Consider the following 17,791-nt stretch of genomic DNA (forward strand, 5'->3'; position numbering starts at 1 on the left):
GACAATCTTGTGTTCCTCTGTGTTTTTTCACGGACCCATTGACTTGAATGGGTCCGCGAACCGTTGTGCGTGAAAAAAATAGGTCATTATTTTTTTGACGGACTGTAACCACGGATCACGGACGCGGATGACAAACGGTGCATTTTCCGAGTTTTCAACGGACCCATTGAAAGTCAATGGGTCCGCAGAAAATCACGGAAAACGGAACAAAGGACACGGAACCCAACAACGGTCGTGTGCATGAGGCCAAAGGCTGGATTTTGCGTTCCCGTGATAACACTGATGCATGAAGGGACTTGGCCAGGAGGTGTTGTCATAGGGAGAAGTCAGGAGAATAGCTGTCAACCGAACGGGCATTCGAACAACGGCTATTGAAAGTGTATGGGCACCTTAAAGGGGTTCTTTCCGCGGGATAGGTCATCAATATCAGATTGGCGGGGGTCTGACTCCCAGGACCCCTGCCGATCAGCTGTATGAAAGAGGTGCGGTGCTCCGTGAGCGCTTCGGCCTCCTCCTAGGCCAGTGACGTCCCGTTCATCAGCCACATGGCCTAGGTGCAGCTCAGTCCCATTCAAATAAATGAGGCTGAGCTGCAATACCAAGCCCAGCCACTATACAGTGTGTGGCGCTGTGCACGTTAAAGGGGATAGGCTAGGATATGCCCCCATTGTCTGATAAGTGCGGGAAACGGAGCGTGGAAAGTAGCGGAGGGTGCACTGCGCATGCGCAGCCGCCCTCCATTCATTTCTATGAAGCCACCGAACATAGCCGAGCGCTGGCTCGGCTATTTCCAATCGGCCCCATAGAAATGAATGGGAGCGGATCTTAAACAAACGTGGCAAAAAAAACTGCCCAGTTGTGGGTGTTTCCTCAGCGTCTCGGAGCGAGGATTCGCGTAGTGGGCACAGGTATGTATTGTTATTTTGATACACATTGATACATTTTGATACATGAAGCTCAATTGTAACAAAGTTACATTTGACCCCAATTATAACAACACAATCAGATTCTTGTCACCATCAGAGCAGATGCCACCTGGGCAGGCGAGGGTTAATTTACGCCATGCAGCAGCATAGCAGAGCGCGGAGGATGTGTATTCAATAAGCTGTCACTTCCCAGGATCCTCCGCGTCTCCTTACACGTACGGCACATGTCCTTACTTGGGGATGGACACATGTAGCAGAGCTGAATTTGTCACGTAATTGTTCGAAAACCCAACACGCGCAGAGGATGCTACACAAGAAAAACTTCGGACTGACGCCTTTCCTATAGCAACCGCGTTCCACACCCAATCGCGCAATATTGCAGGAATCGCTTGTGCTTGATCCGCAGAACTGCGACCAGACACCGCGGTCATGGCAAAATCATATTTTATCTTTCTTTCTTTTTTTAACGATATTAGGGGATATTGCACCATAAAAAACTGCGCATGGTTTTCTGCCTTCGGGAATAAAAAATGCAAATGTGCAAAAATATGCAAATTTTATAACCGCGAAATATGCGGTAGGGATTTAGCAGTTGCAATATCATCTGTTTTACAGGAAAACGGCGCATGTCCCATATGAGAGCCTTTGTTGTGTTGGATTATCGGAATGGTGACTTTTGATTAAAACGCAGCGTGTGACCGGCGCTTTCCTGGACGCAGCTCCATTTATTCCGTGCATCCTCCTGCTTTGTATGGACGCAGCGTCTTCTGGTGCCTGCCGCGGGATATTCACCTGGAGAACAGCGCAATTTTTCCTGCTTCTGCACAAAGGAGCAATTTCCCTGCCGGAGGCTTACAAGCCACATGTGGATTTTCAATCCTTTAAGTGACGCCTTTTGGGGGTGAGTAAAATAAATAAACAGCGGGCAGACCATTACCGGAGGAGAACGCGCTCGCTGCTCTTAATCCCTGCGAGACGAGCGGAAGACAGAAATAAAACTCAGGGTCTGCCTGACACTGAAATAAGGCTGGGGCTATAGGGCGACTGTGGGTCAGCGGAGCGGGAAGGCTCACGGGTTACCTCACAGACTCAAATCTACACGACCCCCCCCCCTCGGACGGACTGGGACCCCGGTCGGAGGTGCAGAGCGTTATTGGCACATAGGGCACGCTCGGCTCCGGCTGAACATGGCACGAGCTGGTCCCCAGACTGCACCATGCTGAGTTATGCAGATGTGGCATACAAGCGCCATGCTGTGCACTGCAGGCCGACTCCCTCCACGCCCCCAATACACAGATCAGGCCATTGTATGGAACCTGAAGAGCAGGGATGTCTCCTACTATATGGAAATGGAGGCACTGGAATAACAAAGAGGTGAGTGGGAGACGAGGGCGGATCAGTCACTGGAGACATGAACATCCCGAGGCCGGTAAGGACGTCTCCACATTCAGGAGAAATAAGGTGGGTTTACAGGGGCAGATATGGGAGCGAACGTCTAAATGTGTCGGGAAAGTACCCATCACAGATACCCCTATATGTGCCAACCACAGATACCCCTATATGTGCCAATCAGAGATACCCCTATATGTGCCAACCACAGATACCCCTATATGTGCCAACCACAGATACCCCTATATGTGCCAACCACAGATACCCCTATATGTGCCAACCACAGATACCCCTATATGTACCAACCACAGATACCCCTATATGTGCCAACCACAGATACCCCTATATGTGCCAACCACAGATACCCCTAGATGTACCAACCACAGATATCTCTATATGTGCCAATCACAGGTACCCCTATATGTGCCAACCACAGATACCCCTATATGTGCCAATCACAGATACCCCTATATGTGCCAACCACAGATACCCCTATATGTGCCAACCACAGATACCCCTATATGTACCAACCACAGATACCCCTATATGTGCCAACCACAGATACCCCTATATGTACCAACCACAGATACCCCTATATGTGCCAATCACAGATACCCTTATATGTGCCAACCACAGATACCCCTATATGTGCCAACCACAGATACCCCTATATGTGCCAACCACAGATACCCCTATATGTGCCAATCACAGGTACCCCTATATGTGCCAATCACAGATACCCCTATATGTGCCAACCACAGATACCCCTATATGTGCCAACCACAGATACCCCTATATGTGCCAACCACAGATACCCCTATATGTACCAATCACAGGTACCCCTATATGTGCCAATCACAGATACCCCTATATGTGCCAACCACAGATACCCCTATATGTGCCAACCACAGATACCCCTATATGTGCCAACCACAGATACCCCTATATGTACCAACCACAGGTACCCTTATATGTGCCAATCACAGGTACCCCTATATGTGCCAACCACAGATACCCCTAGATGTGCCAACCACAGGTAGCCCTATAATTACAGCTGTATCTATTTGTTCAGGACAGACATGAGCGTCAGACATAAAGGTCTCCTTTAGGGCTCGTTCACTCGTTTAGGGTTCGTGTGAAGCCCGTGCTGTGGACCGCAAATTGCAGTCCGCAATGCACGGGCACCGTTTGTGGGGCAGGTGCATAGGGATCGCAGACCCATTCACTTGAATGGGTCCGTGATCCTTCTGTTCTGCAAAAAAATAGAGCAAGTTCTATCTTTTTGCGGTGCGGAAGCACGGAACCCCAGTAAGCACTCCGTAGTGCTTTGTTCCGTTCCGCATCTCCGGATTTGCGGACCCATTGAAATGAATGGGTCCACATCCATGATGCGGAATGGCCAAGGAACGGTGCCCATGTATTGCAGATCCGCAAATGTGGTCCGCAATACGGCAACGGGCTTGACGCAAACGTTTTTTTTTTTCGTTCCGTATACGGAACCATTCATTTCAATAGTTCCGCAATAAAAACTGAATATACTCCGTATGCTTTCTGTTTCTGTATTTCCGTTCCGGTGAAAGATAGAACATGTCCTATAATTGCCCGCAAATCACGTTCCGTGGCTCCATTCAAGTCAATGGGTCCGCAAAAAAAACAGAACACATACGGAATGTACTCCGTATGTCTTCCTCATCCGTTCCGTTTTTTTCGGAACCATCTATTGAAGATGTTATGCCCAGCCCAATGTAGTTACTGTATACTGTATATGCCTACAAAAAAACGGAACGGAAAAACGAGTCAGTGTCTGGTCAGTGTTCGATCAGTGATTGTGAGCCAAAACCGGTAGTGGAGCCTCCAGACAGATAAGGGGTAATGGAAGGATTTCCTCCTCTTCTGTGTTTCTGACAGGCTCCTGGCTTCGGCTCACAATCACTGATCAGACACTGATGTGTGAATACGGACATCAGTGCAGAGACCAGGGAGTCTCTTCATTCACTACTTAAAGGGACTTGCATTTGCCAGGACAACACAAACAGAATGATAATACAGAAATGTGAGGATAATTGATAATGTCGGATTTAAAAAACAAAACAAAAAAAACTTAGCAGCCAATCAGATTGAAGCTCTCACTGTTCACAGACTCTTTGTCTAATGACAGCAGCGATCTGATTGGTTGCTATGGGCAACTGCTCCACGTTCCGCTGGTAGAATTCAACGGTCCTATAAACCACGCCCACTCCCTGGCAGGCTCGCAGACGTGGCTTCAGACGCCTCAGCGTGCGTCCTCCTGAAGGCGTTCCGCCCCTTACGTCACTTCCTCTTCCTGTTAAAGGTCGTTTTGACCGGCGTCGAGTCCCTGAAGCTCTGACCTGCAGCAGCCATGTTGTCCCTGGCCGCCCGCTCCGGCGCCTTCTCCCCGTACTTGTCCGCCACCTCGTACGCCGTGGCCGGGCAGCTGAAGCCGCTGGCCTCCGGAGCTGTGCTGCACGGTGAGAAAGTCCTGCTGGATGTGAAGAGGCCGTTCCTCAGCCGGGAGACCCTGAGCGGACAGGCCGCCGGCGGGCCCCTCTGCGCCACAGCCGGGGTCAATGGTGAGAATGGGGTCGGGGTTGAAGAACGCGTTTTAGGTCATAGCGACCTTGGGAAGCTGCGAACTACAAATCCCAGCATGCCCTGCTGGTTTTGTATGCACTCGGCGAGGGCAGCTGTATGAGGACTTGTGCTGAGGGCCCTCTCCTCAGGCTGGGGGCCCTTCTCCCCTCTGGTGGCGCTGGGCAGGCGGGGCCCCTTGTTATTCCTAGCACCGGATAACCCCTTCAAGGGATGGTCCATAATGCAGACTCCAGCACCAACTCTGGAGAAGTCTCTTGTCAGTCAGGACATTAGTGTCAGAGGTCAGGACTGAAAGCGGTGTTATTTTACGGTGTTCGCCGCATAGATGTTTTTTAGTAGCTTGGACTTTTGGGACGTGGCGATATGTAATATTTTTATTTATTTTCCCGTGCTGCTGAGGGAACATGGAGCACGCTGAGAGCAGCGCGGCCATGTTCTCTGATACTGGGCCGTGCACTAGCACTGTCTAGTATCGATACCCGAAACAACCCTAGAGGTAAGTACGTTGTGTATTATCTCCTTGACTACTAAGTCCTCAGGATAGGTCATCAGTATCTGATTGGTGGGGGTCCGACACCTGTGACCCCCGACGGTCAGCTGTTTGAGAAGGCACCAGCGCTAGCAGTGGCGTTATCCGTTTTCCCTAGGCCAGTGATGTCACGTTGTTTGGTCACATGACCTAGGCGCAGCTCAGCCCCATAGAAGTGAATGGGGCTGAGCACGATGCCAAGTACAGCATGGAGCACCGGTGCCTTCTCCAACAGCTGATCGGCGGGGGCTGGGGTGTAGGATCCCCGCTCACCAGATACCAACGACCCGTCGGGAAAGGTCTTCAGTGTTTAAAATTTCAGAAAACCCTTTTTAAGACAAGCTATGGTTTTAGATGGACCATTTTGGGTCAATATAATCGTTGATTAAAGCCAGCGGTGTAGCCTAAACACCCTTTGTTTACTTCAGTAAAAATATGTGTTTGTGGTCACTAAGGGGTTAAGGCCCCATTCACACGACCGCGTTTTTTTGTTTCACATCTGACTTTTTCATTTTAACTGGGTCGCAAAAGATGTGGGCAGCACAGCGAGGGACGTTTATCAAGGCCTTTACACCACAATTGTGCAGGGAAAAAGCCGCACAGCATTTGTGCGTCGTAATTTGCGACTTTCGTAGCTTCTGCCGACAACATGTGGAGGCCTAATGGGAGGCGAAAGATCATTCACCCCCCCATTCAGTGTGCACCAGGCCGTGTAAATACGACCGCCAATCCACCTGTGGGGTAGATACTGCCCTTGTGGAAAAGGCCCCTGGGATTAAAGAATTGAGGTGACTGTAGCCGGTTGAGGACACGGTTAGTTCCTGTCTGGCTGCCATATTTTTTTCTTCCTCCCGGCAGTCCTCACTCGCCGTGGTCCTGTTGGCCATGAATGTACCCCTGGGTTGTGTGGAGGTGAATTTGTTGCAGATGTTGGTAGGCGCAGTCAGCCATGTGTCAGAGGGTGTTGCACGCACCAGACTCATGTTCCTGGGCCATTATTGTTTACTTGGGGTGGTCATTACGTTTCGTCATCTTGCCTTGTAAGAGCTGTGGGTGAGCTGCCTCTCGGGGTCTCCTAGCTGGAGCTTTGCTATAACGCTTCTGCTTGATTTGTCCGCAGGTCCCACCACCGTCCGCTTCTTGCACAGTGACGTCACCGTACCTGAATTCTCGGACTACCGCCGCACGGAAGTTGCAGACAGCAAGAAGTCCTCACGCCCCAGCGAGGAAGCCAGGAAGGGCTTCTCCTACCTAGTCACCGGAGTCACCACTGTCACCGCAGCCTACGTGGCCAAGAACGTGGTCTCTCAGTTCGTATCCAGCATGAGCGCCACAGCCGATGTGTTGGCCATGGCCCAGATCGAAGTCAAGCTCTCGGACATCCCCGAAGGCAAGAACATGTGCTTCAAGTGGAGAGGCAAGCCCCTGTTCATCCGCCACAGAACCCCCAAGGAGATCGAGCAGGAGGCTCAAGTTGACTTGAGCGAGTTGCGAGACCCCCAGCACGACCTTGACCGGGTGAAGAAGCCTGAGTGGGCCATCCTGATCGGAGTCTGCACCCATCTTGGTTGCGTGCCCATTGCCAATGCCGGAGACTACGGAGGGTACTACTGTCCTTGCCACGGCTCTCACTATGACGCCTCTGGTAGAATTAGGAAGGGCCCTGCACCGCTCAACCTCGAGGTCCCCAACTATGAGTTCCCCTCCGACGACCTTGTAATAGTTGGATAAACTTTTTCCATCCGTTATCTGAGCTTGCGTGTCCTGTTTCATGCTTTTAAAAGATCAGTATCCGACATTTTAATAAACCACAAGCTTGACGTGAAGACTTTCTTCATTTCTACTGTACAAAGTGATTGTAAAGTTCCCACCCGAGAGGTGATGTAAAGGAAGAATCGGCGCCTGGCTGGAAATTCTGTACAAAGGCAAAAATTAAATCCAGACTTTACAGTGAAATGGCCTCTGCCTCCAGTTTGTCGCAACGGCGTGAAAGGTTCTGCAGCTTTCTGATCATTGCCATTTGCGGTTTAAGATCTCTGCTTGCTGTACATTGTTTCTCAATAGAGGGTTTGCTGCAATGTGTTAGTCTGGAGTCCAGGCTGCTTAGCTCTCTGAGAATTGTGTAGATGGGGATCAGCAACCTTCGGCACTACAACTCCCAGCATGCATACTTACTCAGATGCATTCAGAGATCTCATTAAAGAATGGAGCATGCCGAGGTCCAGAGGTTGCTGATCCCTGGTCTGGTTGTAGCAAACCTTCAGCTTTGAAACTTGTATGGCAAGCGGAGACTTTGAAAATGGCGAGGAACTGAAGCGGAAAGATCCGTGAAAACGGGTGTGAGTGAACAACATGCCGACCTGTTGAGGGGTGACTGCAGTACCTCTAACTGGTATTTGACCAGTTCCTTATCGGTCACAGTTCCTTGTTCTGGAGCCAAACATAAAGCAGTCCCTTTGATGAAAGCTACAGTCTGCTCCCGACCATGACTTGGCTGAGAACAGTGGTGTGTGTACGGTAGACTGCCCCTGTGTGGTGTGTGTGTGTGTACGGTAGACTGCCCCTGTGTGGTGTGTGTGTGTGTGTACGGTAGACTGCCCCTGTGTGTGTGTGTGTGTGTGTGTGTGTACGGTAGACTGCCCCGGTGTGGTGTGTGTGTGTGTACGGTAGACTGCCCCGGTGTGGTGTGTGTGTGTGTGTACGGTAGACTGCCCCCGTGTGGTGTGTGTGTACGGTAGACTGCCCCCGTGTGGTGTGTGTGTACGGTAGACTGCCCCCGTGTGGTGTGTGTGTACGGTAGACTGCCCCGGTGTGGTGTGTGTGTGTGTACGGTAGACTGCCCCTGTGTGGTGTGTGTACGGTAGACTGTGTGTACTTTCACATTAGCTTTTTTTTTGAGGATCCGTCATGGATCTGCAAAACCGCAACCAGATCTGTTCATGCGGTTGTATTATGTCTTCTATAGCCATGACAGATCCGTTCTCTATTGTGTCAGAGAAAACTGAACCGTCCCCATTGACTTACATTCTGTGTCAGGACGGATCCGTCTTGCTCTGCACCACATGGCAGACAGAAAAACGCTTCTTGCAGCGTTTTTCTGTCTGCGATTGGGATGTAACTAAACTGAATGAAATACACTTTGGTGAATTCTTTTTTGTCCCCATTGACAATGAATGGGGGCAAAACTGAAGTGTTTTCTTCCACTATTGAGATCCTATGATGGATCTCAATAGCGGAATTGAAAACGCAGATGTGAAAGTGGTCCTAACGCCGTACCCATTGTTGTACATATTGTTCTTTATACACAGATTGGCAGTGACCTCTCTGGACGTTGTATTCCATCTGTAATAGGCTCCTCTAGCGGCCCCAGGTTACAGGAGAAATCAGTAACAAAAGTCATGTTAAATTCTCCCAAAAATCATTGTATGACCTTTTATGAGGGACAGTGTAAAATATATATATATATATATATATATATATATATATATATATATATACACACACACACTGCTCAAAAAAATAACTCAGTTCCTATGCTTCCTGGCTAATGTTTTGGTCACTTTTGAATGCTGGCGGTGCTTTCACTCTAGTGGTAGCATGAGATGGAGTCTACAACCCACACAAGTGGCTCAGGTAGTGCAGCTTATCCAGGATGGCACATCAATGCGAGCTGTGGCAAGAAGGTTTGCTGTGTCTGTCAGCGTAGTGTCCAGAGCATGGAGGCGCCACCAGGAGACAGGCCAGTACATCAGGAGACGTGGAGGAGGCCGTAGGAGGGCAACAACCCAGCAGCAGGACCGCTACCTCCGCCTTTCTGCAAGGAGGAACAGGAGGAGCACTGCCAAAATGACCTCCAGCAGGCCACAAATGTGCATGTGTCTGCTCAAACGGTCAGAAACAGACTCCATGAGGGTGATATGAGGGCCAGACGTCCACAGGTGGGGGTTGTGCTTACAGCCCAACACCGTGCAGGACGTTTGGCATTTGCCAGAGAACACCAAGATTGGCAAATTCGCCACTGGCGCCCTGTGCTCTTCACAGATGAAAGCAGGTTCACACTGAGCACATGTGACAGACGTGACAGAGTCTGGAGACGCTGTGGAGAACGTTCTGCTGCCTGCAGCATCCTCCAGCATGACCGGTTTGGCATTGGGTCAGTAATGGTGTGAGGTGGCATTTCTTTGGAGGGCCGCACAGCCCTCCATGTGCTCGCCAGAGGTAGCCTGACTGCCATTAGGTACCGAGATGAGATCCTCCGTCCCCTTGTGAGACCATATGCTGGTGCGGTTGGCCCTGGGTTCCTCCTAATGCAAGACAATGCTAGACCTCATGTGGCTGGAGTGTGTCAGCAGTTCCTGCAAGACGAAGGCATTGAAGCTATGGACTGGCCCGCCCGTTCCCCAGACCTGAATCCAATTGAGCACATCTGGGACATCATGTCTCGCTCTATCCACCAACATCACGTTGCACCACAGACTGTCTAGGAGTTGGCAGATGCTTTAGTCCAGGTCTGGGAGGAGATCCCTCAGGAGACCGTCCGCCACCTCATCAGGAGCATGCACAGGCGTTGTAGGGAGGTCATACAGGCACGTGGAGGCCACACACACAACTGAGCCTCATTTTGACTTGTTTTAAGGACATTACATCAACGTTGGATCAGCCTGGGGTGTGTTTTTCCACTTTAATTTTGAGTGTGACTCCAAATCCAGACCTCCATGGGTTAAAAAATTTGATTTCCATTTTTTAATTGTTGTGTGATTTTGTTGTCAGCACATTCAACTATGTAAAGAACAAAGTATTTCAGAAGAATATTTAATTAATTCAGATCTAGGATGTGTTATTTTTGTGTTCCCTTTATTTTTTTGAGCAGTGTATGTGTGTGTATGTGTATATATATATATATAAACGACCCCTTAGCTTCTAGTCCCTACCACCATAATCCATTCATGCCTTACATCAAAGCCACCTACTTTTAACGTTCTAGACTGCTCCTACCGCGTTAGTGCTCCCTTCCCCCTCATTTAAACAGTAGCTCTATTGTATATGTCCCAAATAGAGAAGATGAAAGAAGTTAACAATACACTAATTAGGTCCTGCACGCGCCCGGCCCCTCGCTGATGTGCCCGGCTAAGCACTGCCCTTGCAGTCCTCTGGTCCGTCCTGCCTCTGAGGTCTTGTGCCTGTGCCATCCACCTCCGAGCTAGGAGGGTAGGTTGGGCCAATGGACTGCAAGAAGAGTGGTTAGGGGGGCACATTGGCGAGGGTCTGCTGCCCCCTGGACTCTTGCGAGACCTAATTAGCATATTGTGATAAACAGTTTTTTTCAGCTTCTCTACGTGAGACATATACAATACGAATACTGCTTAAGTGAGGGGGAACTGCACAATAATCGCTCTAGGACGCTAAAAGTAGGTGACGTGACGGACTCCCTCTAAAGTTGTACTGTAATGTGTTATTAACAAAGGTGAAGAACCGACTATTCCCCCCCCCCCCTCCCCCCTTTTAAAAAAAACAACAAAACCTTTTCCTGGGTATATAAAATAAAATTGACAACGCGTCATCTGTGCTCATGTACTGTCATGTGACCTCTCCAATACTGACCCCCTGTGGCGCCCCGCTACTAACCGTGACCTCTCCAATACTGACCCCCTGTGGCGCCCCGCTACTAACCGTGACCTCTCCAATACTGACCCCCTGTGGTGCCCCGCTACTAACCGTGACCTCTCCAATACTGACGCCCTGTGGTGCCCCGCTACTAACCGTGACCTCTCCAATACTGACGCCCTGTGGTGCCCCGCTGGTAACCGTGACCTCTCCAATACTGACCCCCTGTGGTGCCCCGCTGGTAACTGTGACCTCTCCAATACTGACCCCCTGTGGTGCCCCGCTACTGACCGTGACCTCTCCAATACTGACCCCCTTTGGTGCCCCGCTACTAACCGTGACCTCTCCAATACTGACGCCCTGTGGTGCCCCGCTACTAACCGTGACCTCTCCAATACTGACGCCCTGTGGTGCCCCGCTGGTAACCGTGACCTCTCCAATACTGACCCCCTGTGGTGCCCCGCTGGTAACTGTGACCTCTCCAATACTGACCCCCTGTGGTGCCCCGCTACTGACCGTGACCTCTCCAATACTGACCCCCTTTGGTTCCCCGCTGGTAATCGTGACCTCTCCAATACTGACCCCCTTTGGTGCCCCGCTGGTAATCGTGACCTCTCCAATACCAAACCTGGTAGTATCCTGCCAGTAACCATGATGTCTCTAATACCGAGCCTAGTGGTTGACCATAGAAAACTCGAGTGCCTCATTTGCCAAGGAGGTTTATTGTCTTAGGACTGTGATGGCTGAGCTCCGGCACTCCAGCTGTGGTAAAACTACAACTCCCAAGATGCACACTTGCTTGGCTGTTCTCAGAACTCCACGGAAATGAATGGAGCATGCTGGGAGTCGTAGTTTCACCAAAGCTGGAGTGCCGGAGCTTAGCCATCACGGTCTTAGAACATCCATACTTGGAGACCTCTCACTGATCTTTGCTACACTTCCCACTTCTGCTGACTTCACAGCTGAAATCTCCCATGCTCCAATCCACTTCAGTCATATATAAAATGAATTGCCGCCTTCCCTGTAGAGGAGCTGAGCAGATAGTGAGGTTGAGAACCTCTTCCATGGAGGCATGCAGCAGCAACAACGCTTGCTCCTCACATCAGGAACAGACAAGACATTATGGTAGCAGCGTGAGATCTAGGACACATCTGAGCCTCTTGTGGGATATTGAAGGCGAAATAACCTCCTTCCAATAAGTGATTGTTTCCTTGTGACTTGCAGACATCCAATACATCCTTGATCCTTGGGAGACGCCATCCATAATGTTTCAATTACCAGGTTCAGCAGGAAACCGCCGCTTTTCCGGTAACACTCCATCCCAGTCACGTTGTAGATCAAAACTAATGGCTGTTCAGGTGCTGCCGATGATGGAGGTTCTGCTCACCTGATGCTTTGCTGATGAAGACACAACATAAGCAGAAATGAAACCAGCAAGATCCAGAGGAGGCCGTCATTACATCTCCTACAATTAGTTCCCTTATGTCCTACCAGCAGCACAGATGGGGTTAACCACCCCCCTTGGACCGGTAGGACCGGCAGTATTTTTAATGAGCCAAGTAATAGTATCCCCTACAAAGGAGGGAATCGCCCCCAGCCCACTGTGTTTTATGCTGTCCTCCCGGACAGGTGGAGTAGGTGGTGATCCCCCCTTATTTCTAGGGGGATCTTTTTTTTCGTTTTGTCAGCCGGGCGGTTGCCCTTTATTTTGCCTTTAGCAACTTGGCCAGCAGCTTACCTGCTGCCGGCTCCGCGCACCTGTACTTTGCTGCGGTGGGTTTGGCCGCGTCCTCGGTCTAGTTTTCGTGCGCCGCCATCTTCCAGAAGTGAGGTTGGAGTGCTCTGACGTCACTTCCGGGGCTTCCTTGCGATGCGGTTTCGCGTTTGCATAGGATTTTATGTTACACTCTGCGTTCTTTCCTCCTGTTGGAGGATTTAGAGTGATTATCTGGTTTGGGGGGAAACTTTTATTTAGTTAATCTGGGGTTTTTCCCTCTGGGGGCGGGGGCTTGTTTCTGGGCCCAACCCCTCCCCTATTTAAGGAAGCATTGTTCACCAGTTTGGTCTCTGGCTGCACATGCTTTTTAAGCTAGCTCCCAGAGTCCCTATAAGGGTGCATTCACACGTCAGTATTTTTACCTTTCCAGATAAAGGTTCCTGTTTTTTGCGGATCCGAAAATCTGGATGACATGAGGATGCTTTTAGCATGTCTTCCGCATTTTTGACGGATCTATTGACTAGAATGGGATGACGGAACGCAAAATCGGACAAATAGTAGGACAGGGTATATTTTTTTCTAGGATCCGAATAACGGAACCCACGGAACGGAATCACGGAATCGGAGAGCACCATGAGTGCTGTCCGAATATTTGCGGATTTCATTGAAAATGAATGGATCTGCATAACGTTCCGTTTTTAATCGGAACGGATGCGGAACACCAAAACGGACGTGTGAATGGACCCTAAGTCTGTATTTCTCCACTTATTGGTGGTCCTCATTTTCAGCTTCCGCCGGTCTGCCTTTTACCTTTTCAACCTTAACATTTACAGGTAATTTACAAATGTTTTACTTGTCTTTTTTTCCCGCAGTGTTGTCTTCTCCGTGGGATTCGGAAGGCAGAAAGGCAAGTTCCAAGAGGAAGCTTTTATCCTGCTATGATTGTAGCGCTCTTTTGGAGAATAGCTGTACCTACTTCAGGTGTGACATCCCGATTCATCCTGCTTCCATGAGATATCTCAGAATCGCGGTCCAGGTTTCGGGTGTCATCAGACACCTTCAATTTGTTGCCCTTCCTTTTGGCATTTCTTCTGCCCCTTACACTTTCACCAAGGTGGTGGTTTCTGTGGTGGCGGCTTTAAGACTTCAGGGACTGACCATCATTCCTTATCTGGACGATTGGCTTTTAAAAGCCTCTTCTCTAGCGGTCCTAACCCACCATCTTCATGTAGCAATCTCCTTTCTGTTCCTCCTGGGTTGGATTATCAACTGGCAGAATTCGAACGTGAGCCCGTCGACTTCAGTAAGATATCTAGGCTTCATAATCGACTCCGTCAGGATGTCTCTCCAGTTGACTCCAGAAAGAAGATCCTGAATATAGAACACGGCAGAGTTCCTATCCGTTCCTCGGTGAGTCCCAAGTTGGACCCTCATGAAGATGCTGGGGCTTATGTCAGCGTCTGCGGAAGCAGTCCCTTGGGCTCTTTGGCACTTCCGCCCGCTACAGTCGGAGGTCCTCTCCAAATGGAATGGCAGCCCTGCCGGTCTAAACTCCCTTTCCTCCCTGTCTTGGCGAACTCTATATTCCCTCAGATGGTGGTTCCATCTTTCAGACGGGAAGTCTATGACCCAGCCAACCTGGATCATATTGACAACAGATGCGTCCCAAGTAGGCTGGGGCGCTCACCTAAACGACTCCCCAGTCCACGGAACCTGGTCTCCTCAGGAGCAGCTTCTCTCATCCAATCTTCCAGAGATTCAAGCTATCCGGCTAGCCCTCCTTCACTTCGCCGCTCAGATCCGGGGCAAAGCGGTGAAAGTCCAGTCAGACAATATGACTGCGGTGCTTTACATCAACAAGCAGGGAGGCACAAGATCACTTCCCCTCTTATTAGAGATCGGGGTGATTCTGGATTGGGCAGAGTTGAACCTTTCCCACATTCGAGGGTCCCTCAATATGATATCGGATTGTCTGAGCCGCGGTCTTCCAACAGTGGAGTGGTCTTTACATCCGGAGATATTCAAGCAGATATTCCTCAAGTGGGGGATGCCAGAGGTGGATCTTATGGCAACAAGAGGTTCAATGCCAAGGTAGAGAGGTTTTGCTCCCTTTACAGGGAGGACAACCCCCTGGCGATAGATGCTCTGTCAATATTCTGGAGGTTCAGGCTGGCTTACATCTTTCCTCCGTTTTCCATGATTCCGAGGGTATTGATGAAAATCCGTCAGGATCAGGCCTCGGTGACAGCCATCATTCCGTTTTGGCCGAAGAGATCCTGGTTTACCCAGCTCACCCAAATGAGTCGAGGGCAATATTGGAGGCTCCCCCCTCAGCAGACCCTGGTGTCGTAGGACACTCGCCTCTGCACAGGTTCAACCTGACAGCCTGGAGGTTGATCAGTCCCTTCCCAGAATAGAAGGGCTTTCAGAGTCGGTCCTGAGAACGCTGTCTCATTCAAGAGCGGACTCTACCAAGAGAGCCTACTCACGGGTTATGAGGATATTCTCATCCTGGTGTACCTCAAAGGAGGTGGTGTCTGCAGATCCGCCCCTCTCTGCTGTCCTTCAGTTCTTGCAAGACTGCCTTGAGAAGGGCCTTGCTCCATCTACTCTGAGGGCGTTCAAGTTTCAGCCATCTCAGCTTGCCTCAACAGGTCTTTTTCTCAGGACCCGCTCATCAAATGGTTCCTTAAAGGAGCTGAAAGATTAAAGCCTACAGTACTGAGACCCATTCCTCAATGCGATTTATCAGTAGATCTCAAGGGCTTAGCATCTCCCCCCTTTGAGCCTTTGGAGGAGGTGGATTTCAAGTTTGTCACATGGAAACTTTGTTTTTCTTCTTGCAGTGACTTCGGCCAAGAGGGTCTCTGAGCTCCAAGCTCTCTCAGCACACGAGCCCTATACTATCTTTCTGCAAGATCGGGTCCTTCTAAGGTTTCTCCTGTACTTTAGGCCTAAAGTTCCTTCGTTCCAGAATATCAACCAGGTGATATCCCTCCCGGTTCTTTCTACACCTTCTACCTCCTCCGAGGAACCTGTTAGACATCCTCTGGACGTCTCGAGATGCCTCCGGATCGATGTGGATAGATCAAGGGAGTTCAGGAAAGATGAAAATCTTCTAATCCTGTTTGCCGGTTTGCCGGTAAGTTTAAAGGCCGTAAGGCATCTAAACCATACATCAGTCGTTGGATTAAGGAGGCTATTAGGGAATCCCTTGTTTCCCAATGTCTAGACCCTCCTGGGTTTGTGAAGGCCCATTCTACTAGGACGGTAGCTACTTCTTTTGCCGAGAGGAGTCTTCTTCCTCTCGACATGATTTGCAAGTCTGCCTCCTGGAGCTCTGAATCAACATTCATCTCCCATTATAGACTGGATGCCAGATTAGCTGAAGACTCGGCCTTTGGGCAGAATATACTTGATTCTGCCAAGCATGAGGGCTCTCCCTAGGGGTTCTTCATGCTATCTCCCCATCTGTGCTGCTGGTAGGAGGTAAGGGGATAGTTAATTTTTAACGATAATTTGTTTTCCCTTAGTCCTAACAGCAGCACACAAATATCCCACCCTACTAAGGCTAGTTTTTTTTCTTGCAATTACACAGTGGGCTGGGGGTGATTCCCTCCTTTATAGGGAATACTTAAAGGGGTTCTGCACTTTCATTTAACTGATGATCTATCCTCTGGATAGATCATCAGCTTCTGATCCCCGCCGATCAGCTGTTTGAGAAGGCAGCAGCGACGCAACCTTCTCACTGTTTACCGCCGGCCCACTGACGTCACGACTAGTATCAACTAGCGTGGGCGCGGCTAAGCTCCATTCAAGTGAACAGAGCTTAGCCGCGCCCACGCTAGTTGATACTAGTCGTGACGTCAGTAGGCTGGCGGCCCGGCGGTAAACAGTGAGAAGGTCGCGTCGCTGCTGGAGCGCTGCTGCCTTCTCAAACAGCTGATCGGCGGGGGTCCCGGGTGTCGGACCCCCGCCGATCAGAAGCTGATGATAAACAGTGAGAAGGCCGCGGCGCTGCTGGAGCCAGTGGGGGCCGATAATGCTGATCACAGACATTTAACCCCCCTGACCACAGCAACTGAGGCGGTTTCCCCAGGAGGACTGTGCTTCCAGGGATCGAACAACTCCCCTACGCGGTGATCGATGGAGCTTTTCGTATAGGAACGTAATGAATATCCCATATGCTGCATTGGTAATTTATCTAACGAGCGCACGTTCAAGTCCCCTAAAAGGAGTCAATGGTGTTGCACAGTGACATGTGACACACTATGATGTGGCTGTCGCGTCACAGTGGCAGCATGGACTATCATTACAAAAATTGTTGCGCAACATTGCTGCAACATATATGTTGTTCATCACATGTCGCTGTGTGTTGTGCCCTTTTAGTTGCGCGACTTATTGTCATCATGTAGCCGTACTCTTAAAGTATGTTTAAAAAAGTAAAAAAAAATTATATATTACAAAATACCCGTACTATTAAAATATGTGTATTTCAGTGATAAGTGTATTTATCCTGTACGCTAAAAGTGCGGTAACGGGAAAATAATCAAAATGGCCGATTTGCCTCTTTTTTTGTCTCTTCACCTTCCCCAAAAATGAGTAAAAAGAGCTCAAAAAGTCATACACACTCCAAAATGTTATCATTTACAGATCACCCCATAAAAAATTATCCTATAGAGGTAACTATAAAAAAAAAAAGTTCAGAATATGGTGATGCAAAGAAAAAATATTTTTCCTTATTTGATTTTTATTCAAGTATATAAATGGGGTATCGCCGGAATTGTACTGACCCTGAAAATTAAGGGAACAGATCAGTATTACTACATAGGGAACCCATAAAATAGATGAGATTGCGTTTATTTATTTTTTCCAATTTTACCCCATTTGGAATGTTTTTCCAGCTTCCCGCTATACTGTACGCAATGTAAAATTATGTCACAAAAAAACAAGCCCTCTTACGGCTATGTGAGAGGAAAAATAAAAAAGTTATTGCTCCAGGAAGGCAGGAAG

The 17,791-nt window shown here is 49.4% G+C and overlaps 1 protein-coding gene across 2 annotated transcripts; it reads left to right on the top strand.

Moving 5' to 3' along the window:
• The first annotated feature begins 4,624 nt into the window (after positions 1–4,624).
• On the top strand, positions 4,625–7,413 carry LOC120980621 (cytochrome b-c1 complex subunit Rieske, mitochondrial). 2 transcript variants are annotated; one of them, XM_040409834.1, is made up of 2 exons: positions 4,625–4,804; positions 6,578–7,413. In XM_040409834.1, the coding sequence occupies exons 1-2, from the start codon at positions 4,696–4,698 to the stop codon at positions 7,186–7,188; spliced, it is 720 nt and encodes a 239-aa protein (XP_040265768.1). In that variant the 5' UTR covers positions 4,625–4,695; the 3' UTR covers positions 7,189–7,413. The 2 variants fall into 2 exon arrangements, with proteins under 2 accessions (XP_040265768.1, XP_040265767.1); XM_040409833.1 differs by having other exon boundaries at positions 4,627–4,906.
• The last annotated feature ends 10,378 nt before the right edge of the window (positions 7,414–17,791 follow it).

Source organism: Bufo bufo, chromosome 10, assembly GCF_905171765.1.
Source record: "Bufo bufo chromosome 10, aBufBuf1.1, whole genome shotgun sequence".
NCBI classification, from domain to species: domain Eukaryota; kingdom Metazoa; phylum Chordata; class Amphibia; order Anura; family Bufonidae; genus Bufo; species Bufo bufo.